The sequence below is a fragment of the Agaricus bisporus genome (assembly GCF_000300575.1).
Source record: "Agaricus bisporus var. bisporus H97 unplaced genomic scaffold AGABI2scaffold_2, whole genome shotgun sequence".
NCBI lineage: Eukaryota > Fungi > Basidiomycota > Agaricomycetes > Agaricales > Agaricaceae > Agaricus > Agaricus bisporus.
Window position 1 is genome coordinate 2835556 of NW_006267355.1, and position 16944 is coordinate 2852499.

Genomic DNA, 16944 nt, shown 5'->3' on the forward strand with positions numbered 1-16944 from the left:
CCCTTTCAATTGTTGCAAACTGGTCGAGATTTCTACATCAAATGTTGTCTTTCCATTTTGATAATCCATCGATCTCGTCATGGCGCGGTGCTAGAGAACATGATCTCAAACGACCTCTCAGCCTGTCTATATTCACGACCGAAGCAGAGTTGCTTCGTTGTCAACAGCGAAATCGGCCAAGCGAAGCGACTGCTCCACTGCTATTCATTTCCTCTTTCGAAGGCGAGGCTTTGAGCTTTGAAAATGAACCGATCAGAGTACTGTAGATGCAGAAAAATGAGAGGCACGCGAGCATGCACGACAATAAATTGTTACGGGAAGTCAGGAATTAAGTTGATGTGCGCGGAACATCACTATCAATGAATGACATCAAGCCACACGTATAACAGAAGAAGATCATACAAACTGAACGACAATATTTGAATGGACAAGGTAAAAATGGTATCAAGAATGGGATCGGATCACTATTCAATAAAAAAGCAAAACAGAATCAGTTGAGGGTAGTTACGAACCGGTTGAGAAGTCGAGCGATTCGGATATACTACCATCTGCGAAGCCTGCTCTTGGTATGCAGGTTTCGTTTACTGTTATTACGTTTCCCATTCCTGGAGTTGCAACGTGGAGATGGCCTCTCGGTAGCAACGGGTGTCGATGATTGTACAGATGGAGCTGATACATGACTTGGATCGCTATTAGCGGGGTTTGCATGTGGAGCCGGGGCATTTGTTGGCTTAGGAGGCTGATTGTGTGGTTCAGAGGTGACAGAGGTTGATCGCGCACTGCGAGATTGCGAGGCTGCCTTCGTGGGCTGGGTCTGTGGTTTAGTATTGGCGGGGGTTGTTGACGGATTATGAGACGGAGGAGGCGCAGGGGAGGCGCCGCTTCCGGGATTAGATGCAGGTGGACCAACAAAAATATCATTTTGAGCACCTATCATATGAACAAAATGACTTTCCTTATCACGGCTGATATCGCAGGAAACTTACCATCAGCAAATCCAGTTTTCATATTATATCCAGGGGATTTCGGCTGACCAGCAAGGTTCAGTCCATCCGTGAAAATATTGTTACCGTCTGCTTGATTCCAGTAAAGCATTTGCTTCGCGCCTTTAGTACATTTATCAGGGTGACCTTCACACCACACTGGAGGTTTGGGAGTGGCCAGAGGAGTGCTACTCGTCGGGTTCGTTACGCGGCATCGGTAAGCTTGATGATAAATGTTGGCTTGGCCACAACTATATCACAGGATAATACAGTAAGTATCAGATGAGCGAGATCGGAGAGTGCTTCGACTTACCCATCAGGTATCTATTAGGCGTTGAATCGAGAAACATGAGCGTCGATTCAAAGAATTCTATCCGATTCAACTTACCCAGCCCCACTATCGAAAAAATTAGAGGTACTTTAGTGTAGGGTGATTGAAAGACGTACAGCACATATACAACCCTCCGGTGGACAGGCAGGCATTGCCGCAGGGACATCAAATCTAGCAACACGCTTCCAAGGCGTGCTGTACACACATTTGAATTTCGATGCGACGAGACAACCAGTAAACAGACGTACTTGTAACGAACGGAGAAAACGACGAGATTTTCGGGTGTGACCTGCTTAATATCGGACTAAAAGTACGCTAGGAGTTAGCTTAGGTCGTAGCAAAGATCTAGAAATCTACCTGGTAACTGATAGCAAACGCACTCCCAGCAGCCATCGATTGATTCTGAGTGTGCACTAAATGAAAATCCACATTTAAGATGTCATAGTTATAGGAATTCAAACTGACTATTCGGTGAGGTTATGCAGCTCGGTACGTTCTGTTCGGCGCCTAAGCTTCAACAGCTTGAAGGATAAAATAATTCACAGTTGACGCACATAGTTGTCAGGATAATGTCCGCCGTCTGGCCAATCAGACTGGTCTCGGCCACTGTAGGAGAGGGAAGTCTTGGCCCGATTGGAAGCGATTTCAACCTGGAACTGTCCGCCAGCGGGTCTAGTCGGAATGAATTGATTAAATTTGGACACGGTATGTCAGTCTACGCTTACAGGTCCAAGAACTCGCCAGGCGCAGGAGGGAATTCATCGCACTGCGAATACGAAACATCAACTCAACATGAATTTTTTCTTGCTCAAATCAGCGCACCTTGTTAATGTGGTGAACTGGAACAAGCATCAATTAGTACAGTCAACGCGTCAAACACACTTGCACTCACACCACCAATCGCTCTTCGGGAGCTGGTACAAAGGCGTGACGGGATCTGCGGTGTTCAAATCTATTTGACCGCTGGCGCCCTGCAGCATGGAGTAAAATTAGTAGCAGTCCTCGGTGATTTGAGACAATAAAACTCACATCTAGGCAATACATGCCTCGATGCCACGCCGTGAGATGAGCGTTGGTTAGGCCTAGCAAACCCAAAACCACAGCAAAAGAACGCATTTTGAAAGGAGAGACTGGTTGAATGAAAGACTAGGTAGAGGGCCTACGGCACCTAAGTTGATGACAACGAGGACAACGGGAAAACGAGGACAACGAGAGGATGAGAGACGGGGATGGCGTGGAGGGTATGAACAGGGTATAAGGGCAAGCGAGGAAGACCATCGGTCGAAATGTACCGGCAGTTTAATCAATTTTTGTGATGAACCTGATAGTTCCTGGCTGCCGACTGCGTCGTCAGGCTCGTGTATAGACCTACAAGTTCGCGGTCCTTTAGATTAAAACATTCCCGACTCAGAAGCCAGAACACCCGCCTGTCCTTATGGCATGAGAGACCAACTGAAGATGCGACTCGGATATATTTCATCGATCCTAATTTGCTTTTCATCGACGTACCAAATTTGTTGATGAAGAAGTGCGCTTGGCTAACGTCATCAGCGTCCAAAATGTCTTGTGTTTGTGTTTCCATAACAATATACCTTACTCCGTTTGTTGACTACACCCAATCTACAGTCGTCCCGGTACTTACTTTCGCATTGCCGCAACCGTAAAACCACAGATCATCGACCATCCCGGGTCATGCCTAGCCTGTCTTGTTCAAGCTGCTTTGTGCTCAATTATTGTCATCGATGGAAGTGGCATTGACTCGCAGTTGCTAGGTAAAATTTCAGGTCTACGACACAATTAAACTTCCTTACACTATGTAGCTCCCCGGTTGCACTAATCATCTGAGCTTCCGTTGCTCTATTCCTTCTGGAACCATGGCGATAGGTGTCGCTTGACGAGCCCCTTTGAGCCTGTTTGACTGGTAGGCCGCACTTCCAGCCTACTCTGACTGAAAGGAGCTATAGATCATGGTGGCTTCACCTACCATAGCACAACGGCGAGTCAAGTCGCAACATCCAAGGTCTCAATATTCAATGAGCACCAACAGAACAATTTCATGAGCAAGCTCCGCAAATTCCACATGCTAATGACTTATATGTATCGTGGAATTGTTACAGATAAGTAGGTTCCTGACACACTAGATAAGATTCAGTGTATACCTTCTAACACTGCGCCGAGATCAAACTTACTCCCAAACATTCAACCAGTCGGAACATCTCAGCGTTCAAGCTTTCAAAACCTCCTCGCATATAATCTACCTTTATGAGTCTCCCGGTCCGCCTTCAGCTTCAGCAATAAGAGGGGAGAGTGAGTCGTTAACATTCCACAGAGTCATAGATGCCCATGGAAAAAGTGCGTGAATTACGATGCACTGTCTCAGATATCGCACCAGCGTGTCTACGAACCTGGCCTCACATACGGAGTAGGAAAAGTATATATAGGGCAAGTCGCCGGTGTCAAACCTTTTCGCGGCTTTTTAAGAAGCGAACAAAAAGGAGCCGACGTATCCCTTCGTCCTTGTCAGCACGTATCAAGATGCCTAACACTATTTCTCTCACGTCTCTCACTTCCTCAAGGCCTGCACTACATAAAGTGCTCTTCGCAGAAGCATTGGCGACGAGATGGACAGAAAGCTCGCTCTCAAGTACAAGGATCTTAAAATTCCTTCCAGCAGCGCATTTTAAGCATGGGATCACCCGGGCATCCTTCAAATCTATACTTGGAATTTTTATCGATGCTCAGAAACCTCTAGCTTAACGCCAAACGTTACCACCTAGATGCAAACTATATTCTGGTGGCAGCTGAACGCTGAGCGCCGGCTTCAGCTTTTGGCATATCAAAAACGTCACGAACGTTTGAGAAAATGCTCCCCGAAGGCCGATAGTGGTAGTACTGAATGACGGACCGACCCGGAGGCTCGAAAGATTAGTGTCGCTGCAAAATTTCCCGAGGGATAATATATGTTTACTTTTTTCTGTATCACCCTCCTGATAAAGACTCTCCCAATCTTTAGGAACGCGTACAAACATAGAAAAAAGCTAAGTATAAATCAAATGTACAATGGATCACATGCGCATTGATATTCAAGCACTGATATCGCTTACATCAAGGTAAGTTTACATTCTGATCATACGCAGCGTAACGGATAATCAATATATCCATCTTCAAATTCTTGACAATCTCTTATTCATTCTGTCAAAGACTATGTTTGGAATTGTAGAAAACCCTCCCCTAATACAATGCGTATAGACTAGGTGTCTGACTTAAGCGATGCCTAGAAAGTGTTCATTCAAATCGAGCTCCACCTTCGCATGTTTGGAGAAGGCGTAAATCTATTTCGATCACGAGGGTATGTAGAGGGCTCGACGACCAGAAGTCCAGAAGCACCAGACGAAGTACTATCTATATCAACCGGCGAGTTCAATGGGGTTCAGTTTCCGCGCAATACGACTCGAGGATCCCCTTATATCTAGGTGAAACCAAGGAAAATGAATAGTTGTGATTGCCGTACTACTTACTGCCACGGTAACCCAAAACAATTTCAGGAAATCAAGAAAAATCAAGCCTCCTTTATTGATAAGATTGGAGGGTTCAAGGGATAACATCAAGGGAGACGAGGGGAGGCGCTGATGTAGTAGTATTCGGGAAAAAGAAATTAGGATAGGATAAAGAGTTACAATATGAAATTTTGACCATCTCCATAGTCCCCGGATCGCCTGGGTGGATGATCCATCATACTAGCCTTGTGTTCCAACTCTAGTGATTTCTCTTCGTTTGAAGTTCTTCTATACCTGGGTTTACTGAGAGGCGCCACCCTCGACTCACGGTCTTGGTGTACAATACGGTCAAAATTGAAGCGGGCTTCTGGTGAGACCTGAACAGACCGAATCATTTTACATTTGCTAGTGATGCTAAGTAATTTCACTGATCATATTGCTAAAGTTGGTGGTATCTAAGCAGGCTGGAGCAGGTAGATAAAGGGCAGTCGCCCAGAGGGGATCAAGAATGGTCCAACCAGCAGTTTCCCGGACCCAGACAGATCGGGAAAACGTAACGGGATCAGGCCACTTCCGGTTTTCAAATAAAGCGAAGACAATGCCACTTGAGTGTGACTAGTTGACTGTCAGTCGTTGCGGTTGGTCAGGATACTAGTGGACGCCACGGCTACCGAAGATGAGTCGCGTCTGGCATCAGCCCTCATAATTGTTTTTTATTGCGGCAATTTCTTTTTTCTCGATTTATCGCGGTTTTGGAGGATCATCGGAAAAACCTTTTGACCACGTGACGAACACCCTGTCGAAAGACTCGAAACCTTGCTCGAAACAGTATAGGGGGAAAAATGGACGCGGGAAAGACGGGTTCGATGGTATCCGAGCACACAACCATTTGGCTCCGGGCGGTGGTGGTATGAGATTCGCTGCCCTATTCGCATGACGAGATATATTAGATTAGGCTCAATTATCACACGCTAGTGACCCTGATAATTATTTCCAGATTATTTCCCATGCTTGACCTACCCCGTCAGACCAGAAGCAGCTCGCATGAGTACTTCGGAGTCCGGACAATGAGAAGTGCCATTTCTTACCTTCCAAAGTTCCTGTCGTGAGGCATTTACTCCTTGATCTGCTCATGTTTCCCAGGTGCTTTCCAAGTCTCCAAGATGTTGGTTGATCCAACCAAGCGTTCGGGGCCACCCCGTCTATACCTTCCACTATGCTATGGACGCTTATCGTTCTTGGATGGTCACTCGAATGTTTTCTCTCTCCTTTTCTCATTGATGGAATGTTCCGACATTCTGTTCTTGTGGCCTCATAGTATATCGGGTTAAAGTTTACAAGATTCAGAGTTTAGCCTATTCACATGTTCCAATGAATAGCGTGGATATTATCACTCCCCCCGTGAGTGTTTTCGTGTTAATGTGGTAGTATCTTCGACTTCGAAGTCTGCTTTACTGGGATAGGCAATCCAAAAAATGATCATAAGGACATTGATGCATAAATTTTCCTTATGTACTACAAACATCCGGAGAATTAGCACCACATGTGAACCCATGAAAAAATTTCAGCGCCATGACTACTAGGGGTTTGAACTTTGAATGGTAAACGTCGTGTGTTCATTTCTGATCGGAGAAAAACTGTCATTGACGCGACGACACATGATTATGATTGTACCACTCGTAGCTTCAATTCGAGCTGGAACCACGTGGGAATAGTATCAGTAAATAGTATTATTGTGTTTCGACCGATGTATTGATACATATTAAGCGAGCTGCATACCAGGGAACGCCGACTTTTGTAAATGACCGTATCAAGATGAGGACAATGTGTACGCAGTAAAGAATGAAGGTGGTCGGAAAACGGAAATAACTCAGACACGAAAAATCAATAACTTCTACTTATTGGGCTCCCAACATTGACTTCTTGATCGTATACTTGATGAACCGCGTGCTCAACACTGATTGTCACCTGGGAAATTTTGAGATCAGGTTTCTAGACGGCAGTATGGCTCATTCACACCTTCGGAGAGCGTATTTCTTCAAATGCAAGATTCCGCCGTCCAGGGAAATGAATGCCCACTGGAGTGCTGTGTCCTGCGGAACCTGCTCTTGCGCGTCGCATCCCACGACGTGTATTTAGCCTGGTAGTTTATTTTGAGTTAAGTAAGCGCGTTCCGGGAAAAGTGATTAGACGGGGCTCACGTTACCAGAAGTGAATTCGCGTATACTGGAGTAACAATTAGTTCATGGCTGCGACACACTGATAAAAACCTAACATTTTGCTATCACGAAATGGAGACCCATGAACACGAGGTTATTGGACATGGTTAGCCACTGTATTCAGACAAAGTGTTAGCATCTTCCACGAAGAGATTCTTCATCAAAAAACTAACACATATCATCGACAACACCGTTCCGGCACTGTCAGTATCAACCATAAAGTTTATTTTAGGGTCAAAAATCCTGACAAGATTGAAAATACGTACGCGGTTAGGGAGCCGGTTTCGAATGCATAGAGGATGAGCGAGTCAATGATAGCGTTCAGACTAGTGATTGATCGTGAGTATATGTCTAGATGATAAGAGTGGGGGGGAAACACACTCGAAATTAGTCGTCCGGCTAGTTTGCAGGAGCACGAAAAGGGAACAAGTGATGATGATATCAACCACGGAGGAAAGCCCAAGCCCTAATGTGAACAACCACTATATGACCGGATTTTAGCCGCCACGTCGCTTGAGATACGCCATGAGAGTAACGACTCACATAGAATTTTGATCTGAATTCATGGAATGAACCAGTGAGCACCCTGCCAATTGAACTGTTCAGTTCCCGTCGACCAGCATGTTTCTCGTGATATGCTTACATCTCGGCCGTGGTTGCTGTGAACATTTTTCAGGCATGATCAATGATTTCGGTACAAAAGTGACGCACCACTGGCAGATACCAGACGACAAACCGCAAGGGTACACTACATGGAGCATGTTTGAAAAATCCCTCATTACGAAGAAATGGAGGCGTACGATGGGCACAGCAATGTAGTAGTTTTGTCGACTCACTTCTAAACGTTAGCTAATCATGGGTTTTCTGGTCAAAAGTGGCTTACATTTGAAGATTCGGCCTGAGTAGAAACTATGGAGCAAAAAATCAATGAGAGTGCGGTCGAAACCCTTGGTATATACCCACAAGTGCACGATGCATGTCAGAATACCCTGTGAAAACTGTTCAGATAATGTCAGACGGCCGTAAGAATATTACGAACAGTGACTGCGACAGTTCCCTTCCTCAAAATATCAACGGGACGGTCAGATAGGAAGGGGAAAGTACGCACTGAAAGTGTCCTACATCATACTAACATTAATCAAAATAATGTGAGGTTCTCGAGTTGACGTACCAAGGTATGGTATCAATGCGATCTGAAAGTCCAAAGTTTTTGATAAGGTAGTCCCATAAACCCGCTAGAACCAGAGCGGTATGGAACATGTCAAGAACCCTAGTAATGATCGTATCGCATTTACTCCCGAGGATGGGACAGTGTGCTCACCAGATGATAAGTACCTAGGAGGACGAATAATAAATCAATGAAAGCAAGACAATAGTGTTAGCCTCACCAATGCTTTCAGGTGTCTGGCATCATTATTATACAGTTTGAAGTAAACCAGGACCTGCAATGCAACCAATCCGCTCAAGCTACAAAATTCTCAGTTTTTTTCTTATGGAGGGGAAATGGAGCGTACATAGATGCAAAGAAACCCCCCAGAAATAGTGCACCATATGTTCCGACGACGCTCCCAAGCAAGGACATAGTCTGAGGGGTGGGGCTCATAGGAAGGGGAGGTTGAGGAAGGGGGGGTTAAAAGAGAATGAAGCGGTGAGAGAGGGCTGGCGAATTAAGTCAGGGTAATATCTGCCAAATATTGAATCCAGAATCCATACGATCCCCCGGTTTAGATCCCCAGATCTGTGGTTGAGCGATCTTCGAAAATGCCATCAAAAATTACATGTGCAAACCCGTTTTGGATCAATTTTTGGATACTTTGTGAGCCAGAAGCTCCTTTCGTGACTATCACTAAGCCAATTCTGACCGCAGAAAACTGATAACCTTACATCCTCTCACTAGTTGTTATTAGTCAAACATGATTGAAAGGCGCAACGAAAATGTGAAATCGGGTGTCGACGGAAACTAGAATCTCACGGCGACTCACAAAGCGAGTTAGGTTATTTGTGTCATTTGCGGCGCCGCAATTGACAGAAGTTCTAACCAAGTTCTAACCAAGTTCTAACAGTCGATCGGGTTTCAACACAATTTCAACTCCCAGCACAAGAAAAGTCAGGGCTTAGATCTTCGCCTTTGTTCTCGACTCCCGACTGAGAACGTATATTAACAGGATGGCCGGCCCGGACGAATGATGTAAGCTGGGCTGTGTCAGGGTCAATTCTTCTATAGTTACATACGGCGATTCGTAAGATTGCTGAGGGTCGAATCGAAGAGCCTTGGCCAGTGGCCACGGAATCAAATAAGATGTCATGCAAATCAAAACAAGACTTTTCTCAAATGAAAGTGAACATAGTGAAGACGCAAGCAAAACGATGTCTTCACGAGTCGGATGTGCGGATATTGGAAATTCCCCAGCTTGTTGGCAACGCATCTCCGTGTGTACGCGCGCTCCACACTCAGTCGTCGAGCACCACTACCATGCACTTCTTTGGGCACTTATCATAGACAACGTAAGTTCTCCTGGCAGCAAGCTCTATCCACCAAATACCAAGAGCGATAGAGAAGATCGTTTGGCGTAGATAGAACTACATACCAAGACTTAAGAACAAATTGTCTTTATCGCCGAGCGGGCTCGTGTCGAGGGGTTGCTGGAAGATCTAAAAAATTTCAAGACATGTATATATAGTCATCATGTCATAAATAAGTACGGCGGGCATTGAGCGGCTTGTTCGGTCGCCTGCAGCCCATGTGCATTGAGCAGATTTTTGAGTGGGTGAGAACAGAAGCGAATAACCCGGCGCCCAAAGTGATTAACACACGTTTTCGCGTACGCGGCGTACATCATTAATCATTTGGCACGAAATCGAGTCCCCCGGGCCTCAGTTGCGTAATAAATGCTCGGATCCGCTTACTATGTAACCGATTGAGTATCGTGTCCACAAATTCATTTTCAGACTCTGAATGCCAACCTCCAAATCAAAGTCCGGGGAAGTTCGTTCCAGGTTCGTTCGCTAGATAGTAATGACCGGCAATCGGCAACTCAAGTTTACCTCCCAAATCAATCATGAATTATCAATTGTATCCACACATGGCGGCGGGCGCCCTCAACGCTCCTCGGACCCTGCTTCCGTCTATATATACATTAGCGTAGAGTGAGAAGTTTTGAGTAAAAATACCGAGATAAGTTAGAACATGTTGGCTACTTGGCTGATCTCAATCAGTTGGTTCACTTGATTTTAGCCTGTCACTTGTTTTAGAGATTTTATTTGTAGAAGTTCAGGCCCGCCTGTATTGCTCCAACTTAGAGTGGTGAATTGTTGCGGCAGGACGCTTAGGTATCAGTGTATCACCCTAGATTGTTTTCTTGCACGAGACATAGTACCATATGGCCTGCTATCTGTCCGTAGCTATGCTGGGCTGATGTATAGTTCAATCACAGGGAGAATCGAGAACTGATACGCAACACTTCACAGGCTCGAGTGACACGATGACGATATAACGAGGAAAAATCTGAGGATTCTCTTTGAAGCACAATGAATCCTAGATCACTGCTAGCATCATCCAAAGCATCGGGAATTATCATTGAAATATGAGATAATTATGTTTCTTGTTCACTTCGATGAAAACGATATTTCAGTCATCGTCCGTTCTCAGATCATAGCGAAATCATAGCTTAGCGTGTAACTCTGAGACATCCCTAGGTACATCGAAAAAGGCAGAAAAAATAGAGGTACACTTGCTTTGCATGCCCAACATCTAGCGATTACAACAGTCGCGTATTCGAACAACGTAGAAAACGAACTTCAATGAACTCTAGTATTCAACCAAAGGAATTACTTTGCCTGTGATGATACAAAAAACAGTTTCAGCTGAAGTATTAGAGAATATCATGGGCGTACGCACCAACGTCACTGTAAGGAGTCTTCTTTCTTCTACCTAACAACTCGACTTCTCCACTATCAAAGAACGAGTATCCAGCTGAAAAAAAGTAAAGCGTTAGTTAGTCAAAGCACACGACAAAGCCAAAACAAAACAAAACTCACGCATTGCTACTGCCTCTCCATCCTCATCCACAGAATCATTATCATACGCCACACCATTTATCGGTCTACCCGTCTTCGAGTCTCTCAAAATACCTAAATGATCAACAAATGGTGCTGGACGAGCATTGGCAGATCTATGAAGCTGAACAAGAATTCGCTGAACTTCGTAAAGATATCCTTGGAGTGTATCTAGGAATCGTCGAGTTTGAAGATGCTTGGATGAGGCACAACTGAGATCAAATATCATATCAACAAAACAAATCTTTCTAGAAAGAACAAGGAGAGCAATCACTCACATCGAGATTCCATCTTCTTTGATAATATAACCGATACCATAACCCTCAGCAACGACCGGTCCGAAACCGAAAAGTCTCAGAGCAGGATTCCCACAATTCGAAGTGCTCAGGATCGAAGTGCTCAAATGAGAGTAGCCAGGGTCGGTAAAGATAGAAGGAATCTTCGCCTTTGATTTCTTGGTTGCATTACCTGAAGATGATGAAGTAGATGGAGTGGGAGATAGAGGTCGGGACGATGGTGAAGCTGTACCATCGGCCGACGATTGGTTACTTTCTTCGATTTCACGCCTGACAAGACAATACATGGCGTAGAGGTGTCTGTCTTGTCCCAGACCTTGAGAACACTCCCTAGTAAGTTTCACATGACGTTCGCATGCTTTCTTAAGTGCGTAAATCTTCTCTTGAGGAGTGGATTCCGAGTAAAAAGTCTAAAAGGAATTTAACAAAGCGTCAGAGCGTGGTCGCCGTTCGAAGTGACATGGTATTACTTTGGTAAAATCAACACTTTCATTTTGGACGGAACGAATGGCCTCAGTTCGACCATGTAAGAATGCTTTAGTCATCGCTGGCTCATAAACACATTCTACACGACCTGAGTTGACGATTAGTATCGTGGGTTATCATGATGTTCAACATAACGCACCATAAAGTCCGAAGTATGCGGCTTGGAATGCCATTTGGACGAAAGCATCCGGACTAAATCCGTGACTCGTAATGAAATTCTTTCCATACCCTTTGAATTCAAGTGCTTGGCAATCGTTCTGACAGATGAGGTCACTGATTCTTGTTTCCGCAAATCGAACACCTGCACGGAGTTCTGGTGTGAGTTTCCACTCGAGCTTCTTCGGCGTTGTATCAATTCGTTCAAGGGGCGGAGTTGGCGGTTCTATGGAGCGAGTCAGACTAAGAACGGATATAACGCGTTGAACGAGCGTACTTTGAGTGCCGCGCTGCTTGTAGGACTTAGCGTGGGGAGATAGAGGGGCATGAAAGAGCGTTGGTGCGGAAGGGTTGATAGAGCGAGCAAGAAGCATGAGTCCTTCAGTAAAGATATCGGCAGCGAACCTTATCAGATGTGTCAGATAACATAATGAAAATTCAATGATAAACATACCTCAGGACGGTGTGACCATCTACACCTGTATGTTCGAAATTGATTCCGGCAGCTCCATCTGCGCAAACGATAATTTGAAGCTAAGAAATCATGAGAAACCATCCTCCCATGTCGTCGACAAATCTACCTTGTCATACCACCTATTAGTACAAGTTCCAACCTGTTCACCACCTTGAAGGTTATATGTGCCACACAGAAAGTTTGAACACAAATCTGCAAGGTTTTCGGGTGTTGTATCATCAAGACACACGATAAACAATGCCCGGTCGATCATTTGAAGACAGCCAGCATTGTTCCGATCCTGCTGCAACAGTTTTCGTAGTCCGGACCATACCTTCCGGTTCTCTGTCGAAAGAACACCGATTGCTTTACGCGCAACCTCCGAGGGTTGAAGGTCATCCGCGTCGGACACTATAGCTTGGAGATTTCGTAGAATTTCGCGCTCTGTCATGAGAGGCAGGTTGTCCTCATCAAGGACATCGAACCAGTCTAGTCGGCATCAATGGTTCACATTTACCGGGATAAGAGGTTGATGGAGCTCACAGAATTGGCCTCTGCGTAGGACCACTATGTGCTTCGAATCAGGATATACCTCCATGCGGCAGCCTCTCTAGACAAGGACAACATGAGGTCAGTAGGTCAGCGACAGGGCTAAGACGAACATCGGTTGGAATGCGAGCTGTGCCAAACAGCCTAGGGTACTGGTCCATATCGAGAGCCGTGCCTCGCACAGCGTCAGGCTCCAGGATTCCATTGCGGAGGTCATGAATGAAACCAAGGGAGGAGACAATTAACGAGGCCGCACGGGGTACTTGAGAACCACGGTCTGGCGTAGGGTCATTCCTACCCAAAAGGGATCAGACGATGAAAGTGAGGGTCGGGGAATATGTACTCGAGAATGAAGTACGGGTTGAGTGCGAGCACGACTGGGTCGCTGTGTGAGAGGTAGGACTCGTACCAGAATTCTTCGATATAGCTGTAGATGTCTAGATGAGAGGGTGACGGTGCGAACACAAGGAAAGGACTCACCTGGCCTTGTCCTTAGCCCACTCAATCAAATTCTGGTGGATCCTTGGCCCATCGCCCTCGAGAAATTCCTGTACAGCAGCTTTCGTAACGGCGTGCTCCCGTTCGTCCTGGAGAGCTTCGAGTGCCTTGAGGTACCGGCGACAAGTATCCTCGAGAGATGGTATCGGTAATTTGGGCAGCTGCTCTTGGTAGGCAAAGGTCTTATTGGAGTGCTGTTTCTGCATACTGGCTGGACCTGAGCCACTGGGGGGGATGATCAGCAAAGAAGTTGCGATGAGGTTTTCTCCGATCAGCTTATAGCTGAAGCTGCTTAAGCTACGGACTGCCTACGGAGCAGTATGTTCCAATTTCGGAACACCCCCTATAGACTCCCTCACAAATCAAATCTTGTCTCCTCTGCTCCGCTGATGCACTGAGTGTCGGACTCCGTTCGCATTACGCGTCGGACATCCGTCCAGTCGGTTTTGCAAGGTTCATTTCCGGTGGGCGGTCACAACAGTGGCTGACGAATATTTCTTTCTTCGCAACATCATTGATCATTCATTTGACGAACACATATCGATACACCATCTCATCGATTTAATCATACAGTAAATGGAATGCATACAAGACCACTCTTTTTGGCCATTCAGCATTTGCATTCTCCGGGCTTGCATTGGCAGCTATGAACTAGTTAGGCTATTGTAAAAACAGGACCAATTCATTTCTTACTTATCGCCGCAACCGCAGGATTCCTTGCCGCAAGATCCGTGGTAGTTAACGGGAACGTTGGGAGTGTACTTGCAATATCGGTCAGCAGGTTATTCGACGGATGGACAAGAGGACGGCGCTCACCATGATTACTTGGTAGGGCGGATTTGTGATAGGCAAAATCTGCACTGGGGGCTTCACCCAGTGCTTACCACGCCCTTTTATACTCCTATGCCATAGCCCCTACCGGAGGAGTCACATGTGGGTAAGTCGCCACATTAGGCCGTCTGAGTGAGTGATTTTATGGATGACACCGATTAGCAATCAGTTAATCAGGAGCAGGACTGAGCGATTTTATGGATGCCACTGATTATCAATCAAGATCATAAATACCGTCCATTTATGGTCGGACCAGCAGCATCAGAGCAGCTTCGCTCGGAATGTAAACGGAAACAAGGAGGTCCGGTGACATCTAATCGGCCTAGAACAGTCTGATCGGGGTGGGTCAGGAAAGCAGGAAATGCCAAGGAAAGGCCTTGCGATTTGCAATTTCCCGGGATCCAAACAGATCAATGGTTTTCCGGCGTTTAATCACTCAGTGATATTTATCCGGCTAGCAACTGACAGCCACACCTTAGTTGACGATTCAATAAAATGATGAACTTGGATATGGTAAAACTTCGATACTCACCTACAGTATCACCGCGATCGCAGAACGATAATAACACAATGTTCCTGACTTTTCGATAAACTGTTGAATGAAAAGACTCCGTGATTGCGCGAAAACTGTTGATTAGCCGACTAGGACAGAGAACACCATCATTACTGACGCCGATAAGGCATAGAAAGGTTGAGTGCTGGAAATTTGAGAGCTGAGCCTTAAGCTGATGGTGAGCTTGCTAAGCCTTATGGTGTCAAAGTGTTGTTCATATATCACCAAGCCATAGCGCGAAAGTTGGATGCGAGTTGTAATCACTAGAAGGAAACAGTCCAAGATATCGATTGGTGGATTACGAGCTTGGTTTATTACTGCCAGTCAAGAGTCTAAGTATAAATCGTTCTGGAAGACTCATATAGAAACATTTACCTTCTGAACAACTCCAGCTCAACCACCGCCCGAAGCTGCAGCATTTCTCGACTGCCGTTCTCTTTCCTTCCTCAGTTTCTCGCAGTATATGAACGTCATCACAATCTCATCAAGGATTGGGATGCAGCTGTCATCCACCTCCAACGAAGCCGGCCTTCTTTTCATGAGCGGACCAAGTGAAGGTCGATACTCTCGGAATTTAACAACCCGCTTCTTGCTTCCGTCGTTCTTAATCATCTAAGGGAATGTAGTAATGTCGTGTTAATCTCATTGAACAGCATATTCTTACCTCAAGATGACCTGCACGTAAATCCCAGCGATACTCTTCACCATCGCAAGCTTTGAAGACTCGGCCCCTCGAAAAAAAGTTAGCGGTGTGACGTCTGAGATCCCATACCCCAATGACTCACCTTCCATACCATGACCATCCCTCTTTACGGAAGTAATCACTAACAGACACATCCAGACTGTTGTAGCGGAATCGTGACGACGCGAAAGTGTGGTATTCTACCTGTGCATAGAAGGCAAAATGACCTTCTGAGGCAGGTTCTTTACTGGTACTCTGTCCTGATGCATCATCCTCTGTATCCGAATTATTGAAGAGACCATCTTGGGAGTTCATGGAGCGACGTTCACCATCCTTGTCAAGCTCGTTCTTCTCTTGCGGTTCTACGTCGAGGAGCGGCGATGTGGCCCCCTTTTTGAACGAAAAATCTCCCTCCCATACGCCATTGACTGTATTGACGGCTTTCCTCACAGTAGCAATCTCGTTCCTTAGTTTTCGAGGTTTATCGACTTTGTAAAGGACTTGGCCATCTTCCGTGGAGTAAGCGCTGTTTCTAGGGTGAGGAGAGGAGAGTATGAGCCGCATAGTGGTTTCAGGCTTGTCAGGGAAAGCGAGTCAGGTAGAGCTGCGCAGATTGGCCTTGGCTTTTAGAGTGTTACCAGCGTCAAGCACCGCTGCGCTCCATTGGTTACTAACGGCACCCTTGCTATTTCTATGGGTTATTTTACGATGTTTGTTGTGGGAGAACTCGGAAGAAATGAATGGATGACTTACCCAAACACGGACGTACAGTCACCGCCCAATCTAAAGCGCGCTAGGCAAGGCAGTGCATTCCAAGCGACTGGTTCCAGGGTTCTCAGGTATCTGAGTCTTCGACGGAATTTTTCCTTCGCTTTGGAAATGAACATTGATATTGAACAACCTGGAGACCGTTCCGTCACCGGTGTCACCATTTTGTCACAGATTTCCCACGTGAATTTCGCCTTGATTCAATGGTACACGTTGTCTTTATATATATCGTATTAGAGCATTGGTATGTACGATATGTATGATACAAGTTCTCTAAGAATTTCCTTCCCGCCAGGAATTATACTCGGAAGACTTGTTCAAAAGGTTTGCAAGTTGGTTCGCGGGGCTACTAGTAAGCACCGCCATTTAATTCAAGCACTTGCCACATTCATCAGACCTGCATGCGCAGCTACGATGTTCCACAATTAATACAAAGTACAAGGATCTCATATAAGGACATCATTCAATCGCCAGTCGCCACAACTGCAAGAGGATATTCCGCAGTCTTCTTGGTTCTTTAGAACAGCCTCGTTGGCATCACAGCCACCTCAGGTTGTTGCAGGCATCTGGCACATGCACATGCCT

At 45.8% G+C, this 16944-nt stretch overlaps 4 protein-coding genes across 4 annotated transcripts; all 4 read right to left on the bottom strand.

The window, feature by feature from the left end:
* Positions 1-108: 108 nt before the first annotated feature.
* On the bottom strand, positions 109-2599 carry AGABI2DRAFT_190931 (hypothetical protein). The gene is made up of 13 exons (XM_006458661.1): positions 2344-2599; positions 2207-2285; positions 2137-2153; positions 2040-2080; positions 1869-1986; positions 1780-1810; positions 1672-1727; positions 1563-1618; positions 1431-1509; positions 1372-1380; positions 1297-1307; positions 987-1234; positions 109-930 (listed from the first exon to the last, which is right to left on the bottom strand). Exons 1-13 carry the CDS (start codon positions 2428-2430, stop codon positions 542-544), a joined length of 1221 nt encoding a protein of 406 aa, XP_006458724.1. The 5' UTR covers positions 2431-2599; the 3' UTR covers positions 109-541.
* A 3919-nt stretch (positions 2600-6518) lies between these two features.
* Positions 6519-8670, bottom strand: AGABI2DRAFT_134390 (hypothetical protein). The gene is made up of 19 exons (XM_006458662.1): positions 8545-8670; positions 8419-8497; positions 8352-8365; positions 8202-8300; positions 8139-8148; positions 8070-8087; positions 7994-8019; positions 7914-7939; positions 7831-7865; positions 7742-7778; positions 7674-7689; positions 7574-7616; positions 7412-7512; positions 7297-7356; positions 7204-7231; positions 7087-7144; positions 7013-7037; positions 6831-6951; positions 6519-6779 (listed from the first exon to the last, which is right to left on the bottom strand). The coding sequence occupies exons 1-19, from the start codon at positions 8610-8612 to the stop codon at positions 6696-6698; spliced, it is 948 nt and encodes a 315-aa protein (XP_006458725.1). The 5' UTR covers positions 8613-8670; the 3' UTR covers positions 6519-6695.
* A 2088-nt stretch (positions 8671-10758) lies between these two features.
* AGABI2DRAFT_200564 (hypothetical protein) lies at positions 10759-13835 on the bottom strand. Its single transcript, XM_006458663.1, has 14 exons — positions 13508-13835; positions 13371-13454; positions 13141-13321; positions 13022-13088; positions 12606-12967; positions 12479-12558; positions 12302-12429; positions 12008-12250; positions 11853-11956; positions 11615-11792; positions 11365-11554; positions 11069-11298; positions 10929-11003; positions 10759-10867 (listed from the first exon to the last, which is right to left on the bottom strand). The coding sequence occupies exons 1-14, from the start codon at positions 13729-13731 to the stop codon at positions 10839-10841; spliced, it is 2175 nt and encodes a 724-aa protein (XP_006458726.1). The 5' UTR covers positions 13732-13835; the 3' UTR covers positions 10759-10838.
* Positions 13836-14777: 942 nt separating this feature from the next.
* On the bottom strand, positions 14778-16412 carry AGABI2DRAFT_190934 (hypothetical protein). The gene is made up of 6 exons (XM_006458664.1): positions 16345-16412; positions 15695-16282; positions 15574-15640; positions 15285-15521; positions 14889-15226; positions 14778-14830 (listed from the first exon to the last, which is right to left on the bottom strand). Exons 2-4 carry the CDS (start codon positions 16153-16155, stop codon positions 15303-15305), a joined length of 747 nt encoding a protein of 248 aa, XP_006458727.1. The 5' UTR covers positions 16156-16282; positions 16345-16412; the 3' UTR covers positions 14778-14830; positions 14889-15226; positions 15285-15302.
* Positions 16413-16944: the final 532 nt, after the last annotated feature.

Excerpts from the sequence above, each read along its gene's own strand:
- AGABI2DRAFT_190931 (XM_006458661.1), bottom strand. The coding sequence starts at position 2,430 with ATGCGTTCTTTTGCTGTGGTTTTGGGTTTGCTAGGCCTAACCAACGCT. Across the intron at positions 1,619-1,671 it reads CGTTTGCTATCAGTTACCAG|TCCGATATTAAGCAGGTCAC; the intron begins GTAGATTTCTAG and ends GCGTACTTTTAG. Across the intron at positions 931-986 it reads GAAAACTGGATTTGCTGATG|GTGCTCAAAATGATATTTTT; the intron begins GTAAGTTTCCTG and ends TTCATATGATAG.
- AGABI2DRAFT_134390 (XM_006458662.1), bottom strand. The coding sequence starts at position 8,612 with ATGTCCTTGCTTGGGAGCGTCGTCGGAACATATGGTGCACTATTTCTG. Across the intron at positions 6,952-7,012 it reads GCGAATTCACTTCTGGTAAC|GCTAAATACACGTCGTGGGA; the intron begins GTGAGCCCCGTC and ends ATAAACTACCAG. Across the intron at positions 6,780-6,830 it reads AAGAAATACGCTCTCCGAAG|GTGACAATCAGTGTTGAGCA; the intron begins GTGTGAATGAGC and ends AAAATTTCCCAG.
- AGABI2DRAFT_200564 (XM_006458663.1), bottom strand. The coding sequence starts at position 13,731 with ATGCAGAAACAGCACTCCAATAAGACCTTTGCCTACCAAGAGCAGCTG. Across the intron at positions 12,559-12,605 it reads CTAATAGGTGGTATGACAAG|CTTCAAATTATCGTTTGCGC; the intron begins GTAGATTTGTCG and ends ATGATTTCTTAG. Across the intron at positions 11,793-11,852 it reads AAAGTGTTGATTTTACCAAA|ACTTTTTACTCGGAATCCAC; the intron begins GTAATACCATGT and ends AATTCCTTTTAG.
- AGABI2DRAFT_190934 (XM_006458664.1), bottom strand. The coding sequence starts at position 16,155 with ATGCGGCTCATACTCTCCTCTCCTCACCCTAGAAACAGCGCTTACTCC. Across the intron at positions 15,641-15,694 it reads GGATGGTCATGGTATGGAAG|GGGCCGAGTCTTCAAAGCTT; the intron begins GTGAGTCATTGG and ends CTTTTTTTCGAG. Across the intron at positions 15,522-15,573 it reads TACGTGCAGGTCATCTTGAG|ATGATTAAGAACGACGGAAG; the intron begins GTAAGAATATGC and ends ACATTCCCTTAG.